The sequence below is a fragment of the Triturus cristatus genome, chromosome 1_1, assembly GCF_964204655.1.
Source record: "Triturus cristatus chromosome 1_1, aTriCri1.1, whole genome shotgun sequence".
Classification (NCBI taxonomy): Eukaryota; Metazoa; Chordata; class Amphibia; order Caudata; family Salamandridae; genus Triturus; species Triturus cristatus.
In genome coordinates, this window is record NC_140579.1 from 58,340,197 (window position 1) to 58,355,684 (window position 15,488).

At 49.4% G+C, this 15,488-nt stretch overlaps 1 protein-coding gene across 1 annotated transcript in view; it reads right to left on the reverse strand.

Moving 5' to 3' along the window:
* Positions 1-885: 885 nt before the first annotated feature.
* LOC146869388 (E3 ubiquitin-protein ligase TRIM39-like) overlaps positions 886-15,488 on the reverse strand; it is a 96,081-nt gene continuing 81,478 nt past the window's right edge. The window contains exons 5-6 of the mRNA XM_085599704.1: positions 9,670-9,719; positions 886-1,484 (exon numbers count right to left, since the gene is read on the reverse strand). Coding sequence (XP_085455830.1) covers positions 922-1,484; positions 9,670-9,719 — 613 coding nt within the window. The 3' untranslated portion in view covers positions 886-921. The remainder of the gene's footprint in view (positions 1,485-9,669; positions 9,720-15,488) is intronic.

The following is a 15,488-nucleotide window of genomic DNA, read 5'->3' on the forward strand; positions in this document are numbered from 1 at the left end:
TAAAGGTAACCTCGACAATTAATGTTTCTGTCGGAGAGACATCGGAAGTTTTATCTCGTGGCTGTTTCCACTGATGCTAAAGGATCACAGAGGATTCAGATGCCTACTGCAAAGAACATGTCCTTGTGTATCGAGAGGTTTCAGGTGACAATAAAAATGTAAAGGTAACCTCGACAATTAATGTTTCTGTGGGAGAGAGATCGGAAGTTTTATCTAGTGACGGTTTCCACTTATGCTAAAGTAGTGCAGAGAATTAAGATGCCTGCTGCAAAGAACATGTCGTTGTGTGTTCATACATTTTCAGGCAACAATAAAAATGTAAAGGGAAATTTGCCGATTAATGTTCCAGCTGGAGAGAGATGGGAGTTTAATTTAGTGGCTGTTTCCAGTGATGCTAAACTAGCGCAGAGGATTAAGATGCACGTCTGCTGCAAAGAACATGTTCTTGTGTGTTCAGAGGTTATCAGGCAACAATAAAAATGTAACTTTGGCGATTAATGTTCCTGTTGGAGAGAGATGGAAGTTTTATCTAGTGGCTATTTCCACTCATGCTAAAGTAGCGCAGAGGATTAAGATGCCTGCTGCAAAGAAACATGTTTGAAAATAGAAGAAGCTGAAGAAAAAGAACTCACAATCAAGATTTAACATCAAGAGGATTTTGGCACCAACGAGCCCCACCAGTGACCTTGCCATCGGTCGCCCGCAACTCAATATTAAAGTGCCAGTTTCTTCTTTATTCTACCAGTTCCTCCTGCCTGCTTTTGAACTGCTGCCAGTCATTCCTGCGACATTGGTCGCCCACAACCCAGTCTAAAAGTGCCAGTTTCTGCTGCCTGCCATTTCCTGCCGCAGATTTGAGACAACTTTATTTTTGCTGCTCAGCCCATACACCAACTGACTCAGGCACTCCAACATTCCACCTTACATTCCACATTCCAACATTCTCACAGCATTCACTCTGGCTGTGCAGCAGGATACCACTCTCAGCTCCGCTCCTTCCCAGAGACAGAAGAACGGGAAGAGCCTCTGTGTGAAGGGCGCCCGCGGGAAGGAGTAGAGAAGCTCCATGGAGTCAGTATTGTACAGGGACACCCGCCCCCCCTCGTAGTCCAGATACACCCCCAGCTTCAGGGGCTTCTCACGAGGCGACAGAGGGGTCGGAGGGGAGGTGAGAGCCCAGTACTGACCCTTCCACCCCTGCACAGCCCAGACTCCCCCCTCAGGTGACCATGTGATCTCTCCCTTCCTGTCCACAGACTCTGCTGCGACCCCCACATTCCACGCTCCCCCCTCCTGCAGCAGCTGCACCTCCCAGTAATGTCTGCCAGAGGTGAACCCCTCGCTCCCCAGCATACAGGGGTAGTAGGTGAATCTCTTGGGGGTGTCCGGCAGGGTCTGTGCTGTGCCCGTGTCTCTCACACGTCGCCCCCCCTCAGACAGGAGGAGCCGAGGATGAGCCGTGTCAGGATCCAGAGTCACCATCACTGCAGAGAAGAGATTCACAATTAGAGATTTAATGACACAAAGAAAAGCTGTAATCACTGCTTCTATTTTACATGTGATTAATTTACACCACATCTGGCAGGAGTACGCAGCGCTAGAGAGCGCACGGCACTAGACTGCTCACTACACTAAAGTACGCAGCACTAGACTGATCACTACACTAAAGCGCAAAGCAGCACTAGACTGCTCACTACACTAAAGCACGCGGCACTAGACCGCTCACTACACTACAGCGCACGGCACTAGACTGCTCACTACACTAAAGCGCGCGGCACTAGACTGCTCACTACACTAAAGCGCGCGGCACTAGACTGCTCACTACACTAAAGCGTGCGGCACTGGAGTGCTCACTACACTAAAGCGTGCGGCACTAGAGTGCTCACTACCCTAAAGCGCGCGGCACTAGATTGCTCACTACACTAAAGCGCGCAGCACTAGACCGCTCACTGCACTAAAGCGCACAGCACTAGACTGCTCACTACACTAAAGCGTGCTGCACTAGAGTGCTCACTACACTAAAGCGCGTATTCATCCAGAGCACACACTACACCGAACAGCACACTGCGCTACACAACACAGGACATTCTACTACACACTACACTGCACCAGGTGGCATACTACATTGCACGACCACACATGACACACACTACAATAGCAGAGAGTAACAGCAACTTGATTAGATGGTACAGAGTGATAGAGCTACTCCAAGGTTTACTGTACTGGTCAGCACTCTATAATAGAAAGTACAGAGTAACAGAGCTGCAACAAGGAAAACAGTACTGGTCAGTACCCTGGATTATATTGTACAGAGTGAGAGAGCTCCTAGAAGCCATGCAGTACTAGTCAGTACACTGCATGAGACGGCACAGAGTAACAGAACTACTCCAAGGTATACGGTACTATCCAGTACACTGCATTGGATGCTACAGAGTTACTTGAAAATATACTGTACGAGTCAGTACATTGTATTAGATGACACAGAGTGGCAGACCTACTCCAAGGTATACAGTACTAGTCGGTACACCGCATTGGATGGTACAGTGTGGCAGAGCTACTAGAAGTTATACTGTACTAGTGAGTACACTGTATTATAAGGTACAGAGTGACAGAGCTACTTGAAGGTATACTGTACTAGTCAGTACACTGCATTAGTTGGAATAGAGTAACTGACAGCTACTCTAAGGTATACTGTAGTAGTCAGTACACTATTTTAGTTGGAATATAGTTCCAGAGCTACTAGAAGGTATAATGTACTAGTCAATACACTGTATTAGATGGTACGGAGTGGCAGAGCTAGTCCAAGGTATACTGTAAAAGTCAGTACACTGCTTTAGAGGGAACAGAGTGACAGAGCTGCTTGGAGGTATACTGTCCTGATCAGTACACGACATTAGATGGTACGGAGTGACAGAGCTGCTTGGAGGTATACTGTCCTGATCAGTACACGACATTAGATGGTACGGAGTGACAGAGCTGCTTGGAGGTATACTGTCCTGATCAGTACACGACATTAGATGGTACGGAGTGTCAGAGCTACTCGAAGGTCTACTGTACTAGTAAGTACACTATATTAGATGATACAGAGTGGTAGAGCTACCCCAAGGTATACTGTACTTGTCAGTACACTGTATTAGATGGTACGGAGTGGCAGAGCTAGTCCAAGGTGTACAGTACTAGGCAGTACACAGCACTGCATGGTACAGAGTGACAGAGCTGCTTGGAGGTCTACTGTACTAGTCAGTACACTATATTTAAGGCTCCCTGTTTTCCGTTTTTACAGATTTTTACAGATAAATACAGACAGAAAACAATGTTTTTTTTCTGTCTGCATTTATTTATAAAAGCTGATAAATACAGAAAATTGTGCTTCTTTTAAGTGACTCTCCGTGCGCTCTTTCATGAATTATAGGTCAGCAGCTGAGCAGATGGACAGCACGGGAAATTAAAAACAGGATGACATTTCTTTAAATAGAAGCATATGTCAACATACTTTGATATCATAATGCTATAGTATTTACCAGTGGATATATTGTTATGTAATGTTTGGCCGCCTAAATAGCTAAAATACGACAGATATCAAAGCATGAGCGCGCGTCTATCAGTAAATAGATATGGAAATTTACAGTTTTACAACATCATTTATAGGGAAAACACAAAATACATATGGATAAATACAGATAAAATGGCCAAAAAATAAATACTATAAAACCGGGCGCCCTAACTATATTAGATGGTACAGAGTGGTAGAGCTACCCTAAGGTATACTGTACTAGTCAGTATACTGTATTAGATGGTACAGAGTAAATTAGCTACTACAATGTATACTGTACTAGTGAGCACACAGTATCAGAGGGTACAGAATGACAGAGCTACTAGAAGGTATACTGTACTAGTTTAGTGGCCCAGGTAGACACCACCCTTTAGGGATGCTTCGATTGGTTGGCATTAGTAGAATTAATGAGTGTAGATACAGATGATATTCCAGGTGTAAGGCCACAGCAGGTAAACTCATGCACAGATACCACTCTGCACATCTTGCTGTGTCTTTTAGATTCCCACAGACTTTGCAGACACTGCCTTTATCTTTAGCTGTCCACAGATGCCGCCTCCCTATTCCTACTGGACCTCAGCCAGGATATGGGGGTCACAGTTAAGGTTTTGATCAGCTGTGCTGTGGACGAAAGACATTTGGTTGTGACGTAAAGGCCGGAGAGCCGAGGTCCATCTCTTGGGATGTCCAATCTGAGGTCCAGGTTCGCAAGGCACCTGTCTAGCCTTAGGAATGTCTGAGAGGGAATAAACATTTCTACCTCAGGTCAGTGCAGCCGGAGAGAGGATCATTTTAATCTGATTAACTTCCAGCAGGGGCCGGTCCCAGGCCTGAGCTAAGCTCTAGTGAAGTTAAGACTACAGGGTTGTGTGGGAGGGTTTTCACGTTTTCCCAATACATTTATTTAAAACTCCAAGTATTTAGGGAAATAAACCACTGCACATCATTTGTGGGTTAGAAAGTTACAGTGGGAACAAAGCAAGATTACAATTTGGGTGTCTGATTATTTACAGACATATTTGAGACTAAGGTATGTTGTAGAAACACTACAGGGGCTGAGCCAAAATATCTTACTGAACTCCAACACCCTGTCAGAAGTCACAGTCCAAAGATTCCTATTTCCAGTTTTGTGTCAACACTAATTTGACAAAAAAATGAAGTTTCTGCTCAACTGGTATTCCAGGTGACAGTATTACCACATGCAGTATTACCACATGCAGGATTACCACATGCAGGATTACCACATGCAGGATTACCACATGCAGGATTACCACATGCAGGATTACCACATGCAGGATTACCACATGCAGGATTACCACATGCAGGATTACCACATCCAACATAACCACATGCAGGATAGCCACATGCAGGATTACCACATGCAGTTTAACCACATACAGTATAGCCACGTGCAGTATTACCACATGCAGTTTAACCACATACAGTATAGCCACGTGCAGTATTACCACATGCAGTTTAACCACATACAGTATAGCCACGTGCAGTATTACCACATGCAGTTTAACCACATACAGTATAGCCACGTGCAGTATTACCACATGCAGTTTAACCACATACAGTATAGCCACGTGCAGTATTACCACATGCAGTTTAACCACATACAGTATAGCCACGTGCAGTTTAACCACATACAGTATAGCCATGTGCAGTATTACCACGTGCAGTATTACCACGTGCAGTATTACCACGTGCAGTATTACCACGTGCAGTATTACCACATGCAGTTTAACCACGTGCAGTTTAACCACATGCAGTATTACCACATGCAGTTTAACCACATGCAGTATTACCACGTGCAGTTTAACCACGTGAAGTTTAACCACGTGCAGTTTAACCACATACAGTATAGCCATGTGCAGTTTAACCACATACAGTATAGCCACGTGCAGTTTAACCACATACAGTATAGCCACGTGCAGTTTAACCACATACAGTATAGCCATGTGCAGTTTAACCACATACAGTATTACCACATGCAGTTTAACCACATACAGTATAGCCACGTGCAGTATTACCACATGCAGTTTAACCACATACAGTATAGCCACGTGCAGTTTAACCACATACAGTATAGCCATGTGCAGTTTAACCACATACAGTATAGCCATGTGCAGTTTAACCACATACAGTATAGCCATGTGCAGTTTAACCACATACAGTATAGCCATGTGCAGTTTAACCACATACAGTATAGCCATGTGCAGTTTAACCACATACAGTATAGCCACGTGCATGATTCCCCCGTGCAGCATAACCCCGTGCGGCATAACCCCGTGCGGCATAACCCCGTGCGGCATTACCCCGTGCGGCATTACCCCGTGCGGCATTACCCCGTGCGGCATTACCCCGTGCGGCATTACCCCGAGCGGCATTACCCCGAGCGGCATTACCCCGTGCGGCATTACCCCGTGCGGCATTACCCCGTGCGGCATTACCCCGTGCGGCATTACCCCGTGCGGCATTACCCCGTGCGGCATTACCCCGTGCGGCATTACCCCGTGCGGCATTACCCCGTGCGGCATTACCCCGTGCGGCATTACCCCGTGCGGCATTACCCCGTGCAGCATTACCCCGTGCAGCATTACCCCGTGCAGCATTACCCCGTGCAGCATTACCCCGTGCAGCATTACCCCGTGCAGCATTACCCCGTGCAGCATTACCCCGTGCAGCATTACCCCGTGCAGCATTACCCCATGCAGCATTACCCCATGCAGCATTACCCCATGCAGCATTACCCCATGCAGCATTACCCCATGCAGCATTACCCCATGCAGCATTACCCCATGCAGCATTACCACATGCAGCATTACCACATGCAGCATTACCACATGCAGCATTACCACATGCAGCATTACCACATGCAGCATTACCACATGCAGCATTACCACATGCAGTATTACCACATGCAGTATTACCCCATGCAGTATTACCCCATGCAGTATTACCCCATGCAGTATTACTACATGCAGAATTACTACATGTAGTATTACCACATGTAGTATTACCACATGTAGTATTACCACATGCAGCATAACCCCATGCAGCATAACCCCATGCAGTATTACTACATGCTGCATAACCACATGCAGTATTACTACATGCAGTATAACCACTTACAGTATAGCCATGTGCAGCATAACCACATGCAGGATTACCACATGCAGTATTACCACATTCGGTTCCACTCAACCAGATATTACTGCGGACACATTCCACTTTGGCTGAAATTACAGAAATTGTAGCAGGAAAACGACAAAAAGTATTCAGGAATTATCTGCAGAAATCAGTGCAGCAGTACTCTACTGTTGTCTGGTGTTGTGTGTGCATGCATAGCATGAGTGCAGATGTGCGTGATGCGACGGGCCTAACTGCAAGTGCAGGGTGGGAGTGTGGACTGTGAGGGAAGATCTCATGAATAGTGAGCGTGCAATAGGTCAGTGTAGCTGCATGCGCTAGGTCAGTGTAGATGTATGTGTTAGGTCAGTGTCAGTGCATGCACTAGGTCAGTGTAGATGTATGTGCTAGGTCAGTGTAGGGTCACAAGTGAGGTCAGAGTAGGTTCATGAGCTAGGTCAGTGTAGGTGCATGCGCTAGGTCAGTGTAGGTGCATGTGCTAGGTCAGTGTCGGTGCATGCGCTAGGTCAGTGTCGGTGCATGCACTAGGTCAGTGTCGGTGCATGCACTAGGTCAGTGTCGGTGCATGCACTAGGTCAGTGTCAGTGCATGCACTAGGTCAATGTAGATGCATGCTCCAGGTCAGTGTAGGTGCATGTGCTAGGTCAGTGTAGCTGCATGGCCTAGGTCAGTGTAGGTGCATGCGCTAGGTCAGTGTAGGTGCATGCACTAGGTCAGTGTAGGTGCATGCGCTAGGTCAGTGTCAGTGCATGCACTAGGTCAGTGTCAGTGCATGCACTAGGTCAGTGTCAGTGCATGCACTAGGTCAATGTAGATGCATGCTCTAGGTCAGTGTAGGTGCATGTGCTAGGTCAGTGTAGCTGCATGGCCTAGGTCAGTGTAGGTGCATGCGCTAAGTTAGTGTAGGTGCATGCGCTAGGTCAGTGTAGGTGCATGCACTAGGTCAGTGTAGGTGCATGCACTAGGTCAGTGTAGGTGCATGCACTAGGTCAGTGTAGGTGCATGCTCTAGGTCAGTGTAGATGTATGTGCTAGGTCAGTGTAGGGTCACAAGTGAGGTCAGAGTAGGTTCATGAGCTAGGTCAGTGTAGGTGCATGCGCTAGGTCAGTTTAGGTGCATGTGCTAGGTCAGTGTAGCTGCATGCGCTAGGTCAGTGTAGGTGCATGCGCTAGGTCAGTGTAGGTGCATGCGCTAGGTCAGTGTAGGTGCATGCGCTAGGTCAGTGTAGCTGCATGCTCTAGGTCAGTGTAGATGCATGGCCTAGGTCAGTGTAGGTGCATGGCCTAGGTCAGTGTAGGTGCATGGCCTAGGTCAGTGTAGGTGCATGGCCTAGGTCAGTGTAGGTGCATGGCCTAGGTCAGTGTAGGTGCATGGCCTAGGTCAGTGTAGGTGCATGGCCTAGGTCAGTGTAGGTGCATGGCCTAGGTCAGTGTAGGTGCATGGCCTAGGTCAGTGTAGGTGCATGGCCTAGGTCAGTGTAGGTGCATGGCCTAGGTCAGTGTAGGTGCATGGCCTAGGTCAGTGTAGGTGCATGGCCTAGGTCAGTGTAGGTGCATGGCCTAGGTCAGTGTAGGTGCATGGCCTAGGTCAGTGTAGGTGCATGGCCTAGGTCAGTGTAGGTGCATGGCCTAGGTCAGTGTAGGTGCATGGCCTAGGTCAGTGTAGGTGCATGGCCTAGGTCAGTGTAGGTGCATGGCCTAGGTCAGTGTAGGTGCATGGCCTAGGTCAGTGTAGGTGCATGGCCTAGGTCAGTGTAGGTGCATGCGCTAGGTCAGTGTAGGTGCATGCGCTAGGTCAGTGTAGGTGCATGCGCTAGGTCAGTGTAGGTGCATGCGCTAGGTCAGTGTAGGTGCATGCGCTAGGTCAGTGTAGGTGCATGCGCTAGGTCAGTGTAGGTGCATGCGCTAGGTCAGTGTAGGTGCATGCGCTAGGTCAGTGTAGGTGCATGCGCTAGGTCAGTGTAGGTGCATGCGCTAGGTCAGTGTAGGTGCATGCGCTAGGTCAGTGTAGGTGCATGCGCTAGGTCAGTGTAGGTGCATGCGCTAGGTCAGTGTAGGTGCATGCGCTAGGTCAGTGCAGGTGCATGCGCTAGGTCAGTGCAGGTGCATGCGCTAGGTCAGTGCAGGTGCATGCGCTAGGTCAGTGCAGGTGCATGCGCTAGGTCAGTGCAGGTGCATGCGCTAGGTCAGAGTAGGTGCATGTGCTAGGTCAGAGTAGGTGCGTGTGCTAGGTCAGTGTAGGTGCATGCACTACGTCAGTGTAGGTGCATGCGCTAGGTCAGTGTAGGTGCATGCGCTAGGTCAGTGTAGGTGCATGCGCTAGATCAGTGTAGGGCACCATACCATAGCACAGCACACCATTCCATCGCATACCACACCATACCATACCACACCACACCACACCATACCATGCCATGCCACACCATACCATGCCATGCCACACCATACCATAGCCCACCACACCATACCATAGCACACCACGCCACACCAAACCATAGCACACCACACCATACCATAGCACACCACACCAAACCAAACCATAGCACACCACACCATACCATAGCACACCACACCACACCACACCACACCATAGCCCACCACACCATACCATACCACACCATACCATACCACACCATACCATAGCACACCACACAATACCACACCATACCATACCATAGCCCACCACACCATACCATACCACACCATACCATACCACACCACACCATATCATACCGCACCTAGCACTGGGGCACTCCCGGGTAGCCATGCGCTTTACAAATGCTTTTTCATTCATTCATTCATTAATTCATTCATACCATAGCACACCACTCCACACCATACCATAACACACCACACCATACCATAGCACACCACACCATATCATAGCACACCACACCATATCATACCATATCATATTCATGAACAGTAATATTCAGAGCTAATCATCACAATGGTATTTACCTTTATAACTCTTCACCACCTCTGGGCACTGAATCTTCACATTATTACACCTGTAATAACACACACATCATCTTTGTATTAAAGAGCAATGACAGCTACAGGAACAAAGGATGAACATCACATAGGACCCATATTTGAAATAAGATTCAGTATTAGGAGCAGCGCCTGCGGACTAGAGCTCAGTGTGAGTTACTGTTAGAAGGTGGTTCTGACACTATGGGCCGCCCGGATTTTTTGCTTTTTGAGCACCTAATTGTTGAGCTTTTACTGTGGGGGAGCCTCATAAGTTGGGACTCACCCACAGTGAACTCAGGATGTAAGAGACTCCATGGGAATTTTACTGGTGTCCCCCTGGCTTGACCAGGCCACTGTTCAGCAGCTGGAGTAAGGGACACCGGGCTGGTTACATGCAGACACATGTGTACATGCGTGTGCACATGTGTACGGGCTGCGCAGGGGAGATTCCTAGCATATGCAGTCCAGGAGCAGCTACAAAGTGTATGGTGAGGCAGGACTTATGCAGCATTGGGTGGTGACATGGAATAGGCTTTATACACTGGAAAGAAACATGCCAGGGAAAGTCAGTGTGTCTTACTGTTTTTTCACTTCATTATTCCCCAATGGGGATGTGGGGCCCATGGCTAGATTAACTTCCATTATGCCTACAGATTCCAGACACGCACTTAAGTCCACTGTAGCGGATGTGAAAAGAAGTATTCTGCAGAGTCCAAAGTCATATTTGTACTGCTTTTGGGTCATCCAGAACTGTCATATTTCTCTGAGCCAGCCATGACCAGACCCAGGCTGAGGGCTGACCTCAGCTGGATGGATTGATAACCTTTCTTCCACAAGCGAGGGCCTCCTCTCCATGAAGAGATGATGGGTGGGGCTACAGGCTCATCCATCACTAGGTGCCAGGCACCAGGCTGCACCAAGAAGGGAAGGAGTTGGGCTTCAGAGGCCATGTGGCCAGAGACACTGGACGACACCATTTTGAACAAACCCAGAGGCTGGACAAGAAGGAGGGAGCAGGGGCAGGGAAGTGATGTGTCGCTGTTTGATAGGACCAACAGAGACTTCCTGCCTGCCCCCTACTCAACTTTTAAAAAGTGCTTGCACAGGAAGAGAAGCTCTCTCTGGGGTGTGGTCTGCTGAGGCTGAAGGTGCTGGAGCCTGGCACAATGGGCAGGTGGAAGGAGAGACCCCCTGACTGCCCCCAGGACCCTATCAGCACCAGAAGAAGAGCCCAGGACCGGTGCACAGAAGCAGTGGCCTCTGCGCAGGGAGAAGAGAGGCCAAGGAGGAGAGCCAGGCGAAAGGCTGGCGCAGGGAGCCAGTGAAGACAGCTAAGAAGGTGGTGAAGAGATCTAATTGCACCAGAAATGCTTTTACTAATGTTATTTCTTTTAGAGGAACTGAAGGTCACATGTGTAATATGAAGTACTTGTATGAGGTGATGTCATAAGCAAAGTGGAGTTATATTGCCAGACATTCCTCCTAGGGTGTCTGGCTGTATATGCGTAATCCTATGATTTTATCTGTGATGCCTTTAGGGGCTGCAATTGCAATGCATTCTAGTGACCCACAATTATGATGAGTACTCTTATTCTAAAGTGTTCAAGATGATGTGCATACATGGGAGTGGTGGTACCAGCCCCCCCCTGCGGGAGGGGTGGAGATGTTATGCAATGTCACAAAGTAATTCCAACAGCTTATGTATATTTGTAAATTGGTGCATAGTATTGAGTGGTGTGTGTGTTTAATAAATGTACTCTTACTTTTATAAAGCAAAGTACAGACTGGACAATCAATTATTGAGTGTTATTTTTGCGCACCTGCAAATGGCGATTACTAGCCCACACCACCTCCCTTGAGTAAGCCTCAGACTGCTCTGCAACGCTACCCTCTGAGAGTCAGGCGTTACAATTGGGTGTTTGGTTCCCAGTGAAGGACAAATGCAGTCATGTTATTTGTGCAGGCCTCACAGATGCTGCCTCGTTTTCCAACAGTTACTGTTCATATACAACAGTCAAAGCTCTAACGATATCCAAAAGTACCTTTAACATCTTATGACAGGATGTGGGTGTTCTATGGCAGCTGGCTCAGTGAGACCAGTGTGCTTTATATGATGCTATGGAGTGCCTCGTTGTGGGTTTCTAGGAGCGGCCGTTGGCTGAGTGAGGGGGGGCGGTTGAGTAACAGGTTACATCTGCTCCTGGTTGGGTCTCGTGTATATACTTAATAAATACCTTCCTACCCGAGGTCCACGTGAATTCTTGACAGCACGCACAACACAATATTGTCACATCCAATCCCTGCCAGTGTAAACCTTGTCAGCATTCTCTACAACTAAGATATTGAAGAGCCTTAGTGGGATATATAAGGAAGATATGAACCCAGACCGCTTAGTAATGAAAAACAGGTTGCAAAACAAAAACACCCACGTCGTATGGAACAGCAGATTTTAGGCCGTAGGGGAAGGATCACAGAGGGAGAGATGAGGGAACAGGTTAGGAAGCTCAGTAAAGGGAAAGCAGCAGGCCCAGAGGGGATCACAGAGGGAGAGATAAGGGAACAGGTTAGGAGGAACCATAAAGTGAATGCAGCAGGCCCAGACAGGATCACAGAGGGAGAGATAAGGGAACAGGTTAGGAAGCTCAGTAAAGGGAAAGCAGCAGGCCCAGACGGGATCACAGAGGGAGAGACAAGGGAACAGGTTAGGAGGCTCAGTAAAAGGGAAAGCAGCAGGCCCAGACGGGATCACAGAGGGAGAGATGAGGGAACAGGTTAGGAGGCTTAATAAAGGGAAAACAGCAGGTCCAGGAGGGTTCACAGAGGGAGAGATAAGGGAAGAGCTTTGGAGGCTTAGTAAAGGGAAAGCAGCAGGCCCACAGGGGATCACAGAGGGAGAGAGAAGGGAACAGGTTAGGAGGCACCATAAAGGGAAAGCAGCAAGCCCAGGCGGGATCACAGAGGGAGAGATAAGGGAACAGGTTAGGAGGGTCAGTAAAAGGAAAGCAGCAGGCCTAGCCGGGATCACAGAGGGAGAGATAAGGGAACTGGTTAGGAGGCTCAGTAAAAGGGAAAGCAGCAGGCCCAGACGGGATCACAGAGGGAGAGATGAGGGAACAGGTTAGGAGGCTTAATAAAGGGAAAACAGCAGGTCCAGGAGGGTTCACAGAGGGAGAGATAAGGGAAGAGCTTTGGAGGCTTAGTAAAGGGAAAGCAGCAGGCCCACAGGGGATCACAGAGGGAGAGAGAAGGGAACAGGTTAGGAGGCACCATAAAGGGAAAGCAGCAAGCCCAGGCGGGATCACAGAGGGAGAGATAAGGGAACAGGTTAGGAGGCTCAGTAAAGTGAAAGCAGCAGGCCCAGGCGGGATCACAGAGGGAGAGATAAGGGAACAGGTTAGGAGGCTCAGTAAAGGGAAAGCAGCAGGCCCAGAGGGGATCACAGAGCGGGAGATAAGGGAACAGGTTAGGAGGCTCAGTAAAGGGAAAGCAGCAGGCCCAGTGGAGATCACAGAGGGAGAGATAAGGGAACCGGTTAGGAGGCTCAGTAAAGGGAAAGCAGCAGGTTCAGATGGGATCCCATCTGAATCCTCTTTCTGGGTATCCTATTTAATGAGATCTCTCCGGAAGGCTGTTAAATTCCTGGGCCGGACCTGGGGAGCTGCCGCAAGGAGGTGAACGGAGTGTGGGTGGTAAAGTGGGACAGCCGATACCCCGATAGTGGTGGGGCCGGCCTGCTGACAGAACCTGCAGCCCGTAACGGAGCCCTGGCACGCCTCCGCTCTTGGGGACTGCCTCGCCATGGAGAGACCCCCCAACATGGTGGCTGCATTGATTTACGCCCCTCCTGAGGCCGAGTGCAAGAGAGAGTGACCGCTGATCCCCTGGACATTGCAGGCACTCCTACACGCCGTGGCAGAGATGAGCCGCGACAACGGTGCGCTCTGGTTGATGCAAGGGGCCCTCAGTAGGATGCTGGGGACGGATCCCGTGGTGGTCCTGGTAGACTCATGGTGCTTGAGGTGGAGCTTTTCTGTGGACTCCCCCCCCCCCCCCCCCCTCCAGGTGCTGTGCAGGGGTATGCCTGAAGGGTATAATAAATGTGGCTGCACACACAAGCGAGAGGCTGCCAGCAGTTGTTTATTCGCCCCACCCCGGGATTGAGGGTCGTGCAGAGGAGCGAGAGGAGACTAGCAGTCATCCTTGGCAGCGTGGAGGTGAACTGGACTGGACGTGAACCCACACTCTTGGTGGCCGGTCCCATTGACTGGTGAGTGGGTTGTGTGACTTGCAACCTGCCATTGATCCTGACATTCTCCTCCTGTAGGATTTCCGCTGGTAACTAGCTCTGAACTAGGAGCATGGCGTCCACAGTCACATGACTGCCTGGTGCAATCCCTGCACAGGCACCTGAACACCGGACCCTGGATTTGAATCAGAGCTGTAGGTGACACCAGGAGGTGGGAACTCTGTATCCTCTGTGCTGCTGCACCCCGCTGCTACTCCTGGAGTCCCTCACACAGCTTACCTGTGGAGAATTGGACTGGCACCACTGGTGGCATTCATTCTAGACACACAAGGTGTGGGGAGCGACCACAACTGGAGTGCTTCCACCAGAAATCCTGGAGATATTGAGGGAGAGAAAGTTGCAGGTCCTCAAGGTGGCATGGGTAAGGACGAACTGCGCAGGGGCAGCAAGCAGACAAAGATTGACCAGTTCACGGTACAGGGAGCGGGTACCACCACATCACAGTCTCTTGAAGAGGCGACACAACCTGCAATGGAGCCCTCGGGGTCCCAGATTCTGGCAGCAATCAAGCCTCAGGCCAAAACCGAAGCCATGGCCATAGACGTGAACCTCCTCCGCACCGACCTTCGCACGGTAGCGGAGCGATCAGTGGATACGGAGACACAGGTCACGGAAGTGCGGGGGAGATCTCCACATTGAAGGTGACGGTGGCCACCCAGGCGGTCTGCTTGAGTCGATTGGAGGCACGGATGGAATATGTAGAGGGCTGGTCCCGCAGTTGTAGCCTATGATTTATGGGATTCCCCGAGGGAGCCGAGGGTAACGTCCCAGAGACCTTCATGGAAGACTGGATCAAGACGGCACTCACAAACGTGACACTATTTCTTGTGGTGGAATGGGTCCACAAGTCATTGGTCCCACCGCCGCAACCAGGAGCTCGGCCCCAAAGCATAATAGGGAAATTTCTCAACTACAGAGAGCGGGATAAACTACTATAAGGGGTTCGGAGCCATGGAGACCCGATATTTGTAAATAGCAGTATACAAATATTCCCAGACTATACAAGAGCTGTCCAATTGCAATGGCAGTCCTTTAGTAGTGTCAAACAAAAGCTAAGAATGATTGGCTTGAAGTATATGTTGCCTCATCCTGCCAAACTGAAGGTGCGGTGGGATGGACGTTCTCATTTTATCATAATGCCACAGAACAACACTTGGGACTGGCTGGAGGTCCATAGTGCTGAATGTCAGCCTTCGACATCTACGGGACGGGCTCGGGATTCACTGTGGCAGAAAGAAGGCCCCTCGGCTACTCCAAGTAGACAAAGCCAACGTAGACGCCGTTCCAGATCTGCTGCGAGAGCCGTGGTGCAATCTGATGGTACTCTGGACCTAGCAAAACAATGACAGGAGTGAGAAGCAGCCAGGGCCTTAGTTGAGGCAGTTACTTCTGCTGCTTCCTCAAGCACAGAATCGGATCTGTTGGGGACTCACGAACACCCGAGCGAGCAGATGGTCGAATATGGACACATATTTATGGACCACACTGAAGGTGCTGT